Here is a 17,473-nt window from a genome sequence, read left to right on the forward strand (position 1 = left end):
CCCATTTTTACAAAAAATGGGCCCATTTCCCACAAAAACAGGGTACACAGAGGGTTTAGGAGGCCTGCAGAGTGCTTCTGGGAGAAGGCACCCCCCCTTGTGATTATTGTTGTCATACTTGTCATCATAAAGATTTTTTAAAAAATGTTCCATACTACCATATAACCAGATTGTCCCTAATTTTCCTTATATATATGTATATATATATCTCCCTCTTCTCTATGTCTGATATACAGTGATACCTCTACTTAAGAACTTTTCTAGATAAGAACCATGTGTCCAATATTTTTTTGCCTCTACTTAAGAACCATTTTCTACTTAAGAACCCGAGCCGGGAAAAATCTCCCAGGAAATTTGAGAGCGGCACAAAGGCCCGACCAGTTTTCTGCCATTCCCCCTTTAATCCCAGCCATCGGGCTGCCAGGGGAGCCTTTTAGTAGCGCTTAAGGAGGCTTGGGCAGTCCAGAGTGAATGAAGCATTTTCCTTTCTCTGGGTGCTTGGAAAGGGAATAAACCTCTGCCAGCGCCCAGAGAAAAGAAACGCTCCCTTTGCTCTGGGCAGCCGAGGAGTCACCACAGCGAAGGAAAGGCGTCGGCTACAAAGTGAGTGAGCAAGAGGAGAGGGGAGCCCTTCAGCATGAGAATGAAGAGGCAGCAGGTAGCAGCAGCAGCCAGTGTATGGGAGGCAATGTATGGGAGGCAACCTTGTGCTGGGTGTATTGGAGGCGCGTGTTCCTCCTTGCCGCCTGAGTCCCTCTTTTTTTTTAAGCCTTAAAGTTTTGAATTTTTTTGATTCCCGTCACTTCACCTTCTTTCTTTGGCAGCGATTGTCCTCCTCCCACCCAAATTCCGAGCTTTTATTTCTTTCCTAATGGTTTTGCATGCATTATTTGCTTTTACTTTAATTCTTTTTACATTAATTGCTTCTACTTAAGAACCTGGTCATGGACCGAATTAAGTTCTTAAGTAGAGGCACCACCATATATCCATTCGCTTTCTTCTCTGATCGTACTTTCCAATAAGAATATTATATACTGTATTAACTAGGTATGTAAATATAATTCTAAATATACTTTATCTAGAGCTAATATATTTCCTCTATATAAATATGATAAATACAATAAATATACCATACACTCAAAAATCTAGGAGTAAGAGGGTCTATAATATCTCTATTGCATTAAGTTATACTGCCAACACAAATTTCATTAAATAATTAATTTATCAAATTCCAATTCATGGTTTCTAAATCTTCACATATAAAAATCTATCAAGTTTCAAAAGATTAATTGTATATGTTTTCTATATTTATGTTAGCTTATAATATTAATAATATTAGTTTCCCTTCATCTAGTTTTATAAATGACAGCATACATATACCTTTATCTATTTATAATATGAATTTATAATACAATACCAAATAGTCTAAAGGCAGAATAAAATATACAATAAATCTCTATAGGGAATCAAGTCCAGATAGGAATCATTAAAAATATTATATCTGATACTGTAATATACAATATATTACAAAATATTATAAAGATGAATATTCTTAAACTTTTAGCTTAACTACCAAGAGACCACTACTTCTAATGTTAAGTTTTTAGTCTCTCACAATTTTGTCATCTTCTTTGACTCAGTACCGCTCTGCACTTCTCAATGTTTTTTTTCCTTTTCTAAGATGTCGTCTCAATTTAGCAAACCAGCCTCCGTTTCCTCTCCCAACCACTTCTCTTCTCCAAACCACATACTTAAATCTACCCTCATCCAAAGTTTACAACTTTTCTTTAATCCTTCAATGAAAACCCATCCAACTCACTTCATCACCTTCCATGCCAACCTCTTCAATACCCAACTTACTGTACTGACACTGTTCCCACTGCCAACTCGCTGCTTTTAGCCTTCTTCTCTTGCTTAACTATCTCATCCACTTCTTAACACATTCTTGCAGAGTGTTTTTATAGTGTCAAAGTTCTCATTCATTCCACCTCACTGATAATCCAAGCGATTTATTTCTCTTCTCTTCTCACTCGAGGTTTTGGGTTGTCACACCTCCAGATCGGCCATTAACGGCCCATTCATACCTGATCCAAGAAGTCTCTGTAACTTTTTCAGGAGATCACTCATTTCCTGAAAGCTTCAAAAGTATCCCCTCTACACTGTTGCTCCCTCCAGGAGTAAACTTTTCCTGAGGGTCTAAAAAAAGGCTGAAAAATTGCAAGACGAAAGAGCCCCATTCGCTTGTAGCCATGCCAGTGTGACGTCACTGCCAGAAGTCTGAATTAATGGATTTATCTGGTGCTCAATCGCGCACAAATCTGGGAGACTTACAAAAATTTAAAAACAAACAAACATAAACAATCAATGTAAAGACATGGCCCTTCTGAGGGAAAATATTCTACAAATTGTTCTGTCGGGCTCTCTGGTAGACTCCTCCCGAAAATTCACAGGTACAAATTTCAGACACACACACGTTTGAAAATTCAAAACAATGTTCTTTATAATGAAAATTCACTTAAACTAAGCCCTCTTTTGGTATAGCAAAGAGCACTTGTCTCCAAACAAACTGGTAATTTGTACAAGTCCCTTATCAGTTCTGTGATACTTAGCTTGCAGCTGTGAGGCAATTCACAGTCCTTCTTCTTTCACAAAGTGAAACTACTTTGCTCTGGTTTAGTTTCAAAGCGGGGAAAAATCAGCACACAAAAGGTCAAAGTCAGTAAAGCAGTCACGAAACACAACGATCAGATAATCCTCCACAATGGCCAAACCCACAGGCTGCTATTTATAGCAGCCTCACTAATTACCACAGCCCCATCCAACCACAGGTAACCTCATTTTCTTTGATAATAATCTCTCAGTTGTTGTTGCCTATGCATCGCTCTCCGCATGCGTGGCTGTATCATTAACTTTTGTTCTGAATCCAAGGAGGAGTTAGATAATTGATCTCCTTCTGAGCTGTCTGCCCCACTCTCCTCCTCCCTGTCACTCATGTCTTCTTGGTCAGAGGAGCCTTAATCAGCAGATTCCAGGGGGGGCAAAACAGGCCTGCAGCATGTGGATGTCTCCCCCACATCCACAGTCCTTGGGGCAGGAGCTGGGCCAGAGCTAACCACAATACAAATCATGGTTTAAAAAATTCTGGTTTAGTGCTGTCTATGAAAAGAAATGAAACAAATGTCATTCTTTGCTCCATTTGGATCTCCAGTCAGCTATCTGCATTGGTCTGAAGGCCATCTGCAATGTTTCTTGTTTCTGTTCCCTCTAGTAAGGAGCTCCAAACTCATGCAGTGAAGGAGAGAACCACCTGTTTAATTCTCCCACAATTTCTCAAGGAAGTACCTGTTTCTTCTCTATCTCGGGTTTTGGCAAAACATTAAAGTGATGGCTTGCTTGCTTCAGCTATGCAGAAGCCAATGGGGGCCACTTAAAAAGAACTTCTTTAGTTATTGTTTGAGATGATCCTCAAATCCAGGGCAACACATAGTTTGCCATCTGCATTTTAAAAACCCACATTTGCAACCAGGCCTCCTCTAACACTGACCCTAACTAAACAATTTAAATTTCTCCAATGATTCCTATTGTTCAAGCAGCCATATAAAATGGGTAGTTTTTTCTGATGTGACTCTGCTTATTTATTTGTCAATTTGATCAGCAAATATCCCCATGTCCTATAGTAATGGCCTCCGTATGGCTCAAATGTGGTGATAAAATTGTGATTTTCTTTCTCTTTCTCCTATTTCCCGTATAAACCTCCCCTAAAACATTTTTATAAACACTACATCCCCCCACACCTTTAGAGACCAATAAATATACGAATAAAGCATGTGCTGCCTCAGCAGCTAAAGGTTACCAACACTGCTCTTCACCTTTGCTCCTGAAAGGCCCTCTGAAGCCGCAAAAAATTGCCTTGTTTGCATGACGCCCTGAACTGCATTGGGATGGAGGTTGCATATCATAAATAGTTAAGGCCCAGACAATATTGGGAGGGGGGCTCTATCAAGGAATGAAATGACACCTGAGCAAACTAATCATGTGCTATTGAAACAAGGACTCAACTCTTTTTCTCCCGTTTACTTTCTGTTCCCTTTTCCCATAATCCAGAGCAGTGTTTCCCAACCTAGGCAATTTGAAGACATTTGGACTTCAACTCCCAGAATTCCCCAGCCAGCGAATGCTTCTCAGATGAAACTTTTCCTCTGAGGATATATTGCTATGTGTGACGCTGTTTATTTTATTTATTTAATTTAAAAGTTTTGAATAGGTGCCCATCTTATGTCGAACTCCTGCTGGTTCCCAATCAACTATATCAATAATAAAACAGTATACTACATAAATCTATTAAAAACATAAACATCTAAAAAATCTGGTACCAAAGTTAAACTTCCAATAGTGCTTGCTTCCCAGACTTTAAAGTTTATTTGCTAAATGGGATAGTTGGGAGGGAAGCTATCTTCTTGGCTTTTTGGACAAACAACCCCCCCACCCCCCAATTCCCCAGCAGCTGTCCCTGGCCAGCTTGCAATGCAGCAAACATGGCATGTGTTTAACTCACACTGATATCAACGAGAATTTAATTTGGAATAAATGCTGAGTTTGATTTACCGTAATCTAATTATTTTCAAAACTTGAAATGTTGAAATATGAATTGGAAGAATTGATTGCACAAGCTGGTGGGAAATAGATTCCTTAGAACAGTGTTTCCCAACCTTGGCAACTTGAAGACATTTGGACTTCAACTCCCAGAATTCCCCAGCCAGCAAATTCTGGGAGTTGAAGTCCAGATATCTCCAAGTTGCCAAGGTTGGGAAACACTGATCCAGATAATGTGTGGGTGAAGAAAGGTGTCATCTCATCCTCTCACAATGGCACCAACCACAAATGTGCAATAATAATAATGATAATAATAATGATAATGATAATAACAATAACAACAACAACAATAATAATAACCGAGGAAGTCTTGTGAAGTATGCGCAAAGTTTTCCATCTACCAGAGGATCTGGATATCTCTCTGTGTATATGAGCGAGAGGATCTCTCCTTTGGAAAGATGTGGATTCTGTATTTACACTTATTTGGCATCTCAGATGGCTGGCTGTGAATGAATGCCATTCTTTCTTCCATTTCATGCTTTCTAGAAATAGCTAGGGATTCATTCAAGAGCAGCAGGGATAAACTCATCTAGGTCCTTTCCTACCAACTGTGGACTATTAGGTTCTGGGCAAGAAAATAAAGGTTCAGATGAATCCTTAGCAAGGTGGAATGGCTACAATCCAGATATATTCTGCTTTTAGCTCTGAACAGGGTCATATGGGATGCTATAGGTCATACAGGATGCTCTTTTTAAGGGGTGTATATAAGTGCACTAGAGTGCCTTCCGTCCCCTGTCCTATAGTGTCTCCTATATCTCATATTTCTTCTCTACTATATCCTCTATAACCTTCATTGTGTATTATTGTGTATTGGACAAAATAAATAAATAAAAATAAATAAAATAAAATATTCCCTGTACTGAACTGTTGGCAATTTGAGGTTCTTCTGAACTTTCAACTACTCAAGTCCAAGACCCAAAGGACCTTTGCACAACTACATCTTATGTGCCACTGGGACAATTTCTGGATTAAGTGGTGGTGTACAAATCCATATGTGACTTTGCCACTTTTTGCCTGCATTGCTGCAATTGGTTCTAGATAGGCTGCCCCAGAACAGCGTTTCCCAACCGGTGTGCCGTGGCACACTAGTATGCCGCGAGACACGGGCAGGTGTGCCGCGAAGCTCCTAGGGAAGTTCCAGCTGGGCGGGGCGCTGCCGGTGCCTCAGACCTGTCCCCTGGCTCCTGCTTGTGGCACAAACCTGCTGGGCCCCAAAGAAGGAAGGCAGGAAAAAGGAGAGCTTAATTCTTCTGCGTAAGGAGCTTGTTTTGTAGTTTGGGGTGGGGAGCGATGAAAGTGCGGAGGCCGGCTCCGTGGCTGCCCCCACCCCCAGTGCCTCCGCTCCCCTCGCGCCCCTGGCTTCTCGCCGCTGACCGCCCGCCTGCCCGATCTGCCCCTTTCTCCAGCTCCTCCCGCAGTGGTGGCTGCAATGGCGGCGAGCGCTCGGAGAAAACCTTCTCACAGCGGAGGTCGGAGAAGGTTCTTTGGAACGTCGGGGGTGTGCGCGCGCGCGCTCCCTATCCCCCAGCCAGCCTACCCGGAAAAAGCTTTGCCGGCCTCCGCAGAGAAGAAAGGAAGAGAGAGAACAAGAGAGAGAAAGAAAGGAAGAGAGAGAAAGAGATAGCAAGAGAGACAGAATGAGAGAGAGAGAGAGAAGAGAAAGAAAGAGACAGCAAGAAGGGGGAAGGAGGAAGAGAGAAAGAGCAAAAGAGAGAGGAAGGAAGGAAGAAAGAGATAGCAAGAGAGACAGAATGAGAGAGAGAGAGAAAGAAAGAAAGAGACAGCAAGAGGGGGGAAGGAGGGAGAGAGAAAGAGAGCAAAAGAGAGAGGAAGGAAGGAAGAGAAAGAAAGAGAGAGAGAAAGAGACAGCAAGAGAGACAGAATGAGAGAGAGAGAAAAAGAGAAAGAAAGAAAGAAAGAAAGAGACAGCAAGAGGGGGGAAGGAGGGAGAGAGAAAGAGCAAAAGAGAGAGGAAGGAAGGAAGAGAGAAAGAAAGAGATAGCAAGAGAGACAGAATGAGAGAGAGAAAGGAAAGAAAGAAAGAAAGAGACAGCATAGGGGGGAAGGAGGGAGAAAGAGCAAAAGAGAGAGGAAAGAAGGGAGAAACAAAGGGATGGAGAGAGAGAGAAAGAGGAAGGGAAAGAGGGAGGGAGAGAGAAATAGAGCGAAGGGGAGGAAGATAGTCCACTAATGGACTATCAGTGATAGATATACAGATACAACTAAGGACCAAAAGTGTGTTAAAATTAATTGGAAGGGACATGTACATATAGGCTTTACTGTGTGTGTGATATCCTTAACTACATTTCAGGCAATCTACGTGTGGAGTGTCTTTCTGTCATTCCTCCCATCTGAATAAAGGAAAACCTAAGATAAATATGCTAATCACAATGTCTCTAATCATTTGATACCAACAACACCGACTGATCAGGAATTCACCTGCTCATGAAAAATAAAACAAAAGCTATCTAATCAAGATTTAATTCTTTTTCTCCAAGTAATAAATGTCCTATAATTAAAGCTGACTAAAGATTGTGAAAATAAGCACTATTTAAATCAAGGCATTATCCCATTCCTAGCAAAAGACACTATCTGTCTGTCTGTCTGTCTGTCTGTCTGTCTGTCTGTCTATCTATCTGATTTGTATGCTGCCCCTCTCTGTAGACTCGGGGCGGCTAACAACATTAATAAAATAGCATATAACAAATCTAATATTTAAAATAACTAAAAAACCCTTATTAAAAATCAAACATACACTCAAACATACCATGCATAAATTGTATAGGCCTGAGGGGAAGGAATATCTCAATTCCCCCATGCCTGACGACAGAGGTGGGTTTTAAGGAGTTTACGAAAGGTGAGGAGGGTGGGGGCAATTCTAATCTCTTGGGGGAGCTGGTTCCAGAGGGTCGGGGCCGCCAGATGACATTGTTTAGTTGATGGGACCCGGAGAAGGCCAACTCTGTGGGACCTAACTGGTCGATAAGATTCGTGCGGCAGAAGGCAGTCCCGGAGGTATTCTGGTCTGGTGCCATGAAGGGCTTTATAGGTCATAACCAATACTTTGAATTGTGACCGGAAACTGATCGGCAACCAATGCAGACTGCGGAGTGTTGGTGTAACATGGGCATACTTAGGGAAGCCCATGATTGCTCTCGCAGCTGCATTCTGCACAATCTGAAGTTTCCGAACACTTTTCAAAGATAGCCCCAACTAACTAGAGATATACTAATTTCTCCTATTAAAGTAATATCTAGATGTAAAAATGGCCTAGCCCAGGAGGCACGCCGAGCCATATCTGCTGGCACACAAGTCATTGCCCTAGCTGAGCTCCAACATGCATGTCTGTGCTGGCCTTCTGAATATTTGGCTCGCACAGAGGCTCTGGAAGGGCATTTTTGGCTTCCAGAGACCATCCAGAGGGATGGGGGTGGGCATTTTTACCCTACCCTGGCTCCAGGGAAGGCTTTGGAGCCTGGGAAGGGCAAAACACAAGGCTGTGGGGCCCACCAGAAGTTGGGAAACAGGCTGTTCCAGCCTCCAGAGGGCCTCCAGGGCGTGGGAGAAGCTGTTTTCGCCCTCCCCAGGAACTGAATTATAGGGACTTGGACATGCATGATAGCACGCACGCCTGCACTTTTGGCACTCAAGGAAAAAAAGGTTCGCCATCACTGGTCTAGCCTAACCCAAAATGTCTCTTATTGTGCCTTCAGTAATATAACAACCTTTTCTTTTGGCCCAAATTCCAATATAAAGCATCAGAACCAAGCAGGTAGCTTTTATGTATCTTTCTGAATGGAGACCGTGTGTGTGGAAGCCTTTACTGTGAGTACTAAAATATATAGTACACTGAGAAGGGAAATCTGAAATATATTGTATAAGAGAACCAGTGACAGTTATGGATACATCACACTAAATAAACCGGCTAGGTTTGGGGACATTTCAACCACAAATAAATTTTAAAAGAAGATCAACCAGTATAATCAGACTTACTACAGTGGTGCAAGTGGTAATTCTATTGCAATACAGCAAAGAAATTGTACAATATTGTTTAAGTGGGGAATTCAGCTCCCTGAAAATCACCCTTTTCATTTTTAAGGAGAGGTTGTTATTGATCTCTATGGCTTTGAATATGATTGGAATTATGTATGAGGTGAAATCTTGTCAGACTGATTATTTTTTTAAATTCTAGATATGGAACAGTAGGAAAATAACTAATTACTTTCCATAACCACAATGTAAACACAAGTCAGGCTGCCATATAAATTACAGGCATGTAGAATTGTTCAATATGTATAAATTATACAGATTACAGAATCAGAGTTTTATCACATCAAAATCAGAATTATATAAGCATGGTTTTAAAAGCCATTCCATTCCATTCCATACATATGCAATAATACATTAAGCAAATGGTGCTGTAGATAAAGATAATCCATGCCCTCAAATATTTAAAGATACTTAGCTATATTTATCCTCAAGTTATTACCAAGTTGTTAGTTTTTCTGATATCATAACAAGTTTGCCGTTGATTTGTATTTAAACAATGAACTTTCAAGATAATGTCCAATAGTCACAGAGCCTTTTTACAGCAATTGATGACTAACTCCTGTGTGTAACTTGTAATGTCTCCATTTCCCTATATCCTTCTAATTACAGGATTATAATTTATCAAATATGAAAGGATATCTTCTTAATATGTAGCATCATGGTATGGTATAATACAATCCCTGATTAAGTAAATGCGAATTTTTAAAGAAAAAAGGTCAGGATAGTTTGTTAAATCCCTGTATTAGAATTTCCAACATACCTACTATAAATCTTTTGCTGAATCTGTGGCCCAGTTATTTTATTACCATCAAACAAACCTCACAGGACTTAATGGTTTTCCCCTTGATCAGCACTACTGTGGTTTATTTTATGTGTATTTAGCTCCTCAAGTTTCTTGAGTCAGTTGTCCGTTTTAAAGAGCCTCCTTTGGAGACTCTGGATTCTAGGGCAAACCACTATTTGTATTTTCAAGCTCTGACCTCCCTTGAGTTCCCTTGTTGGATGTTTATTACTTTCTTCCTACAAAACTAGATTATACAGGAAAGAAGCAATAGCACACTGACACCATTAATTAATCTATGTTCAATGGCTTCTTGTGAGCATCCCTCTGGAACTATTTTAAACAGATTTCTTCTCTGGTGACTAATGGCATCACCAATAACTACTTAGCAAAGCAATCCTACAGAATCCTTTTTCTACAAAAAAAGTAAGCCAGTAAGTCCCAATGAATTTGGACTGCAGCCCACTTTTTGATCTAGTTCACATAACATATTAAGTCATAATGTGATTTATTTGTTCTTGGCCACTGGAGATTGCAAAATGTTGAATAAAACTCAGCCTGAGTCTTAAAATGGATCAGAACTTGGAAGGACTTAATCGGTTAATATATCTTGTATTAGATCTGTGGTGAGACTTTCCAAAAACAGTACTTGCCAAATTTTGACCATCAGACTTTTAAAAAGACTATCAGACTTTTAAAAAAACAGGGTTTATTATGGAATACAGTTAGTAGGCAAAGGGCTATATCAGTATACTCTACTGTATGTGTGATTTTTCTTCATATTTAAAGTGAGATCCCATTATACCTGGGAAATCTCCAAATGATGTATTTTTCTGTCACCACCTACCTCCTTTTTGTTTAGAAATTATTTTGTTTTTCTCTGAGACAACTAGGTGAAACAATTGCTTTGTTAACATTTAAATGTAAAAATTACTTAAAATAGTATATATGCAGGTTCCGTCAGCACCAAATATTTGGTGACTCTTTCAGACTATAGATACTATATATATGATATATCTGATATGATATATAATATATAACTGACAGCACTGTCAAACAATAAAGAGTTTTCTTTTCAAGCCATTTCAAACATACTATTTATACTGACACACAATTTATATTTCAAATATAAATGAAGATTTATAGCCCAGTCTTTGATTAGAGCAAAAAAGCTCACACTGACTATATGCAAGTAAAATTCAATACTTGATCCAGATTACTTGAGAACCATTTTTACACGCAGTGTCTACCAATAAAACCTTCAAACAAGTGAAATGTTCAACTGGCAATTCTTTATACTAATCGTCAGCATATGTACATAACAAAGCATTTGTTCTAGATTTCTGAGTGTTCAAATAAACATTTTATTAATGACAAAAAAGGCAGGGATGGTGAGGGGCTAGGCGGCTTGGGGGAGTTGAAGCAAAGATAAATGGGATAGCAAGAGAAATATTGAGTTCCTGGCCTAACAAATGCATTGTCCTGGCCTGCAACTGGGAATATTGGAACTGCTGTCACTAAGTAGTGTGGTCATAGGATTTTTCATCAAATAACTTCATCAGTTAATGATAAAAATTCCAATCCAAATTGCTATTCTAAGTCAAGAACTGCCTGTATATAAATGTTTTTGAAAGCAATCCTACTGTCTTCAGTAGAATTTACTCAGTTCTAAATGTGCATAGAATTGCAGTGCAGGAAGTACAAATTTATTATACATAATCAGGTTTTATCATACTTTATACAACAAAGTGTGATGTGTGCATAACGGTAACTTCCTCAAGCCACTTTTTCTAAGGAGTATGACTGTGGGATTGGCTTAGTAAAGATGCTAGGGCTTCCTTCAAGGCTGAACCATGAAAATGAGAAACTCTGAAACTGTGATGTGGTATGATTCCCTGCAGATTTTGTTTGATATATTTGGTAAATGGCCGAGGCAGCTTTGCAAGAATTGGCAGCCAGAGCATCGTTCCACTTCAGAGATGTATGTGCAGACAAGAACAGCTCAGAGGTGAACTCAACAACTTTTTTTTCTCAGTGGAAAAAGAGACTAAGAGGAAACAAAAAAAGGATTTCTGAAGGCAGAATCGGATTTCCAATTTGCATGGCATCGAAGTGTCTATTGAATAATAATAATTTTAAAAACTCTGCTCTGACCTGTGATGTTGCCTTGGTAACCTATATGAAAATTTGTATTTTTGGGATTGTGCTGACCTTGCTACTGTAGTCTTGCCCCAAATCAGAAAGAACATTATTCTATTCAATGTTTGCTTCTCAAGCAGCAAAAGTTATAAATGAATGTAGAGATATAAGTTTAAGTTTATGGTTAAAGTCACAGGATTGCTCTTCCGCCAATAGCTTCCACCTTCTTGATTCAACCTCATCTGCCTAGACCAGTGATGGTAAACCTTCTTTTCCTTGGGTGACAAAAGAGTGTGTGCGCATGCTATCGCACCTGCCTGAGTGCCAACACCCATAATTCAATGCCTGGGGAGGGTAAAAAGATCCCCTGGGGGCCCTCTGGAGGCCGAAAACAGACTGTTTCCCAATTTTGGTGGGCTCAGTAGGCTTGTGATTCGCCCTCCCCAGGTTCCAAAGATTTCCCTGGAGACAGTGGAGGGTACAAATGCCCTCCCCCATCCCTCCAGAGGCTCTCTGGAAGCCAAAAATGCCCTCACAGAGCCTCTGTGCGAGCCAAAAATCAGCTGGCCAGCACACACATGCATGTTGAAGCTGAGCTAGGGCAACGGCTTGTGTGCCAGCAAATATGGCTCTGCATGCCACCTGTGGCACCCATGCCATAGGTGCGCCATCACTGGCCTAGACCTTACAATCCTATCTGCACTGGAATTTCCTTACCTTAACCTGACCCTATTGGATACCTTTAATATTCCCTGCAATGGGTATTATTCTACTTTTTTACAATCATATTCTACTCTATTCTATTCTATTACTTTTATTCAATTTAGTTCAGCCTCTTGCTTTGTCTATACTGTTTCCTGGAAAAATCCTAGGTAGACATGAATACTACACAATATTAATAACAATAACACAACATGAGACCACTTATTTCCTAAGGATATTTGTCTGCTTCATTAGAATGGATAAGATGAGCATGCTCTAATTCACTTCCACACAATATTGTCATCTCGCAGACAGTGGCCCACCTTATTATGGAAGACACTGTTCCCCCAACAACCTGGCAGGGCCCCCGAACTCTCAGCTTTCAGGAAGGCCACTAAAACCTGGCTCTTTACCCAGACACTATGGAGAGTTGTAGGGATAGCTGGAAGGCTGATGGAGGGGCAGGTTTGTTAGTTTTAAAAAATATGCTTTTATGGCTTTTATAGCTTTATTGTTTTGAGTTACCCAGAGAGGGCACTTTTACAAAACTTAAATACAATACAATACAGTTTAATTTCACCACCGAATAGTAAAATATGTAAAATATGATTTAACAGCAGTATTTCCAATGATGTCAGTATGCCCAAAGACACCACTCTCTTTGCGCCAGTCTCTGTCCCATGACCTATTTTTTACACTTTCTTAGTAAAAAGTACCCCCCCCCCCCCCGAACGATCTGCCTTTCCCAAAATGCCCTTTCTCGGGTGCTCCTCTTTAAACTTGGCAGAAGCTACCCAGACATCCACCAAGGCATGATTAGAGAAGAAGACTGACGGCATACCAGAATGGAGTCACTTAGTGTGGCTAACTGCCCTTTGTCCACGTGAGAGAGCAGCCCTTCTGATGCCCACTCCAGTTTATAGCCAGCACTTTCCTCTCACCTTTCTCACCCCTTCTTAGATACTGTGCTTTGCACTCTTCATGGCTGCAACTGTAGATGGTTGCAGATTAGCACCTGGGCTGTGAAAAACCCTAGTTTATAGTGTGACTCCCTAGCCTTGTCCATTCTTAAAAAATAAAAACTAGGAATGGCAGAAGCTCAGTGTCCAGCTTTTCAGAAAGAAATCCAACCCAAATATGCTTGGATAATTAATAGGGAATCCTGCATAGCGGGGAAACTCAGGTAACAAGAAGTGTTCAGGGAACAAGAAGTGTTCCCTGAGATCTAAGTGCCAAAGCCCACTGCAACAATATCGTCAAAAAGGCTTCTAGAGTTGTTAACCTGATCCTACGCAGCTTCTGCTCTGGCAATCTCACGCTACTCACCAGAGCCTACAAAACTTTTGCCAGACCCATCCTTGAATACAGCTCATCTGTCTGGAATCCATACCGCATCTCGGACATCAACACCCTTGAAAATGACCAAAGATACTTCACCAGAAGAGCCCTTCACTCCTCCACTCGAAACAGAATACCCTACGAAAGCAGACTATCAATCCTAGGTCTAGAAAGCTTAGAACTACGTCGCCTAAAACACGATCTAAGTATTGCCCACAAGATCATATGCTGCAATGTTCTACCTGTCAATGACTACTTCAGCTTCAATCATAACAACACAAGAACATGCAACAGATTCAAACTTAATATTAACCGCTCCAAACTTGACGGTAAAAAATATGACTTCAGCAACTGAGTTGTTGAAGCATGGAACTCATTACCTGACTCAGTAGTGTCAACCCCTAACCCCCAACATTTTCCCCTTAGACTATCCACGATTGACCTCTCCAGGTTCTTAGAGGTCAGTAAGGGGCGTGCATAGTGCAGCAGTGTGCCTTCCATCCCCTGTCCAACTGTCTCTCCTTATCCCATTTATCTTTTCTTCCTTTCAAATATGTTCACCTATTCTTTTATATCTTTTCTTCTACTCTTTTCTTTATTTATATTATTACATATCTATTCTCTTCAATGTGTATTATGTATTGGACAAAATAAGTAAGTAAGTAAGTAAGTAAGTAAGTAAGTAAGTAAGTAAGTAAAGTAAGTAAGTAAGTAAGTAAGTAAGTAAGTAAGTAAGTAAGTAAGTAAGTAAGTAAGTAAGTAAGTAAGTAAGTAAGTAAGTAAGTATCATTTGGATTGTAGTCAATCACCTTTATTGCTAGTATGGTAATGTAAAAGACCTTGATAGCCCATGAAGGTCATTTTCCAGCTCCGTCTATACCTAATGTGACTAACGCGTAGTGATTCTGAGGCTTTCTTATGTGTCTCTCATGTCCTCCCCCTCCCACAAAACTAAGAAATCATTTCTGAAACTGCCCTGCTTCTTCCTTTAATAGTCACGGTAGCGTCTCTGCATTCCCAGGGTATGTTAGATATTCTGTCGCAAAGGGTAAAGGCTATGGAAGGTTGCACATCAATAAATTGGTGCTTTGATATTGGTTATGTTTCAATGTGTCAACCATTTTGTGAAAAAAGGAAACTGCCTAAGTAGAGTGCCCAGTACACCACCACTCTGACTTCTATCTATTCATCCTTCATACTCTCAGATATACCCTCATTCTATTTCATGGATGATGATTATGAATTAAACTTGTATGCTGCCCTGCTTTCAGTTCATTAAAGTTTCTCCTATATATAATTTTAGTTATGTAGCATTAGTCTCCAAAAAAGTGATAGAGTTTGGCTTGGATAAAAAGAGAAATAAAATTTAAATCGGAAATTAAAGCACATACAAACACATTTATGAATACCTACCCATTTCTTTGAGTTCCATGTTGAAAAGTTCCAACCAGCAAGCATCAATTTCATCCAGATTATAGCGACACACTCTCTGGGAATATGTTCTGGAAGCATCTGAACTTTCAGAGCCGGACAAGTTCCTTGGAAAGTTTTGTGATGAAGAATGGTCTAGCAGAGGTATTATCCTATGGAAGAAAACAAGCTTTGTTGTAAAAGACATGAAATGGTTTAGAAATGAAATCTATCTGTTAGAAACATGTAGGAAGTACATATTGAAATTATCAATACACATTCAAATTATAAATATGCATATTTAGCAGGGAAAAAACACTAAATAAAGTAAGTTTTGAGTTCTATTATCCAATATGTAAAGCAATTGTTTTGGAGTAGAGAAATTTAGACATATAATAAATCCTGGTGGTGAGATTCAAAATACATGCAAGAATATCAGAATGAGAAAGATGATAGAAAGATTTTTTACAAATATTTTCAAAGTTATCCCTCCCACAGTACAACTCTGATACAAGGAAGTATTTAGCACATCACATTGCAAAAGCCAAATTACACACACAACATAAAAATGGTGTTCATTATTGACTCTCTGCATCTCTGGTAAACTATCAAGAATTACTACATAAAATTTAAAGAGTCTGCCTTGAAACTACTGTCAGTGACTTTTTTTCACAGGCAGGAAATGTCTTCTGAAAGACCTAACATCTGCAGAATAAAGGGTATAATAGCCTAAATATTAAATAGTTTAATATTCAGAGGTGTTAAAAACTTTAAATGATCCTTCTTGTCTGAATTTGAAGCTGCACTTATTTCACCCATGACCCCATTACAAAAATGGTCTCTGTTTAAGTGATTCAATTGGTAGATAATTTCAAATGAGACCTCATTTATTACAATAAACACAGGTACTGTGTGCAAATTAGATGACCTATGGCTTTTTTTTTGTCACTCAGAATAAAACTTCCCTGATGCTCAGCAGCTATTATTCAAAGAAAAAAAGATTCCTTCATTCAACTGCAATCTGATTATATATATCACTGTAATTTTTTTCATTGCATCAAAAAGTGCACCCAGCATTTAACCTGAAATAATTGCAAGATAACCTCAAATTATGGAGTAGCCTATAAGCTTCTAAAGCCAGCGAATCCTATTAGTATCTCTATAATAGTTATATTGTTAAAAGTAATATAATTAATGCAGTCATCTGATACTTTTAATTATACCCCAATAGCATGCCTTTTTTTTTAAAAAGGAAGACACTTTAATCATAAGGTTAGTTTAGCAGAAATCCATAAAGGCAGGTAACTTAATAGCATCTTAACAGCAATAGTACTTATATATCACTTCACAGTACTTTTACGTGGTTTGCAGAGTCAGTATATAGCCCCCAACAAACTCATTTTACCAACTGTTGAAGGATGGAAGGCTGCGTCAACCTTGAGCCCGTGAGAATCAAACTGCTGGCAGTCGGCAGAATTAACCTGCAACACTGCAATCAAACCATTGCACCACCACGGCTCTAATAGCCTGTGTGATTACGGATGTTATGAAACTACCGAAACATGTAACTTTTGCGAACCTGAGCAACACCCAAGGATTATAAAATCCTTCAGAACACTGTTATATTACCCACTAACATTCAGCAACAAATAAACTGGTTTAAAGGTTTTGGCTGTACAAAAACTACTGCAAAGCTTAAAGTGTCTGATGATATCACTGCATCACCTTCTTCACCATAGCCCTCAAATCTTATCCTCGCCATTGCCCCAAGGGCTAGAAGAGGGATAAAATACACAAAATAATTGTGCAGACATGAAAGCAAAATCGTCCCTGCTTGCTCAAGGCAGAACAACTCAAAAGAATCTGCTTCCCGCCCCCATGCAATCACACTTTTTTCCTCTGGGACGTAAGGGACTTTCCATATATTTGAACAGGAAGCTCGATGCCACAGTATTGTTCTTCTATAAAATACAGTACAGTAATACCTCGTCTTACGAACCTAATTGGTTCCAGGGGGAGGTTCGTAAGACGAAACATTGTTTCCCATAGGAAACAATGTAAAATCCATTAATCTGTGCAATGAAAAAAAAACCGCAAAAAAATGCCGCCGCCCGGCTGTCACCTTTTGAAACAGCCGGGGGTGCTTCCCAGCGTCCTCCTGAACCCGAACGCCAAACCCGAACTTCCGGGTTCGGCGTTCGGGAGGCCTCCGAGAAACCCCCCCCGGCTGTTTTAAAAGGTGACAACCGGGCGGCGGGGCTTCCCAGCGGCCTCCCGAACGCCGAACCCGGAAGTTCAGCAAAAGTTTGGGTTCGGGAGGCCGCTGGGAAGCCCTGCCACCTGGCTGTCACCTTTTAAAACAGCCGGGGAGCTTCTCGGAGGCCTCCCGAATGCCGAACC

At 40.0% G+C, this 17,473-nt stretch overlaps 1 protein-coding gene across 4 annotated transcripts in view; it reads right to left on the reverse strand.

Moving 5' to 3' along the window:
- The window catches only part of JADE2 (jade family PHD finger 2), a 228,417-nt gene that overhangs the window by 89,530 nt on the left and 121,414 nt on the right, over window positions 1–17,473 (reverse strand). For all 4 annotated transcript variants that reach the window (XM_070739237.1, XM_070739239.1, XM_070739238.1 and 1 more), the window contains one exon: window positions 15,077–15,246. In XM_070739237.1, the coding sequence (XP_070595338.1) occupies window positions 15,077–15,246 (170 nt within the window). The remainder of the gene's footprint in view (window positions 1–15,076; window positions 15,247–17,473) is intronic.

Source organism: Erythrolamprus reginae, chromosome 2 (assembly GCF_031021105.1).
Source record: "Erythrolamprus reginae isolate rEryReg1 chromosome 2, rEryReg1.hap1, whole genome shotgun sequence".
Classification (NCBI taxonomy): domain Eukaryota; kingdom Metazoa; phylum Chordata; class Lepidosauria; order Squamata; family Dipsadidae; genus Erythrolamprus; species Erythrolamprus reginae.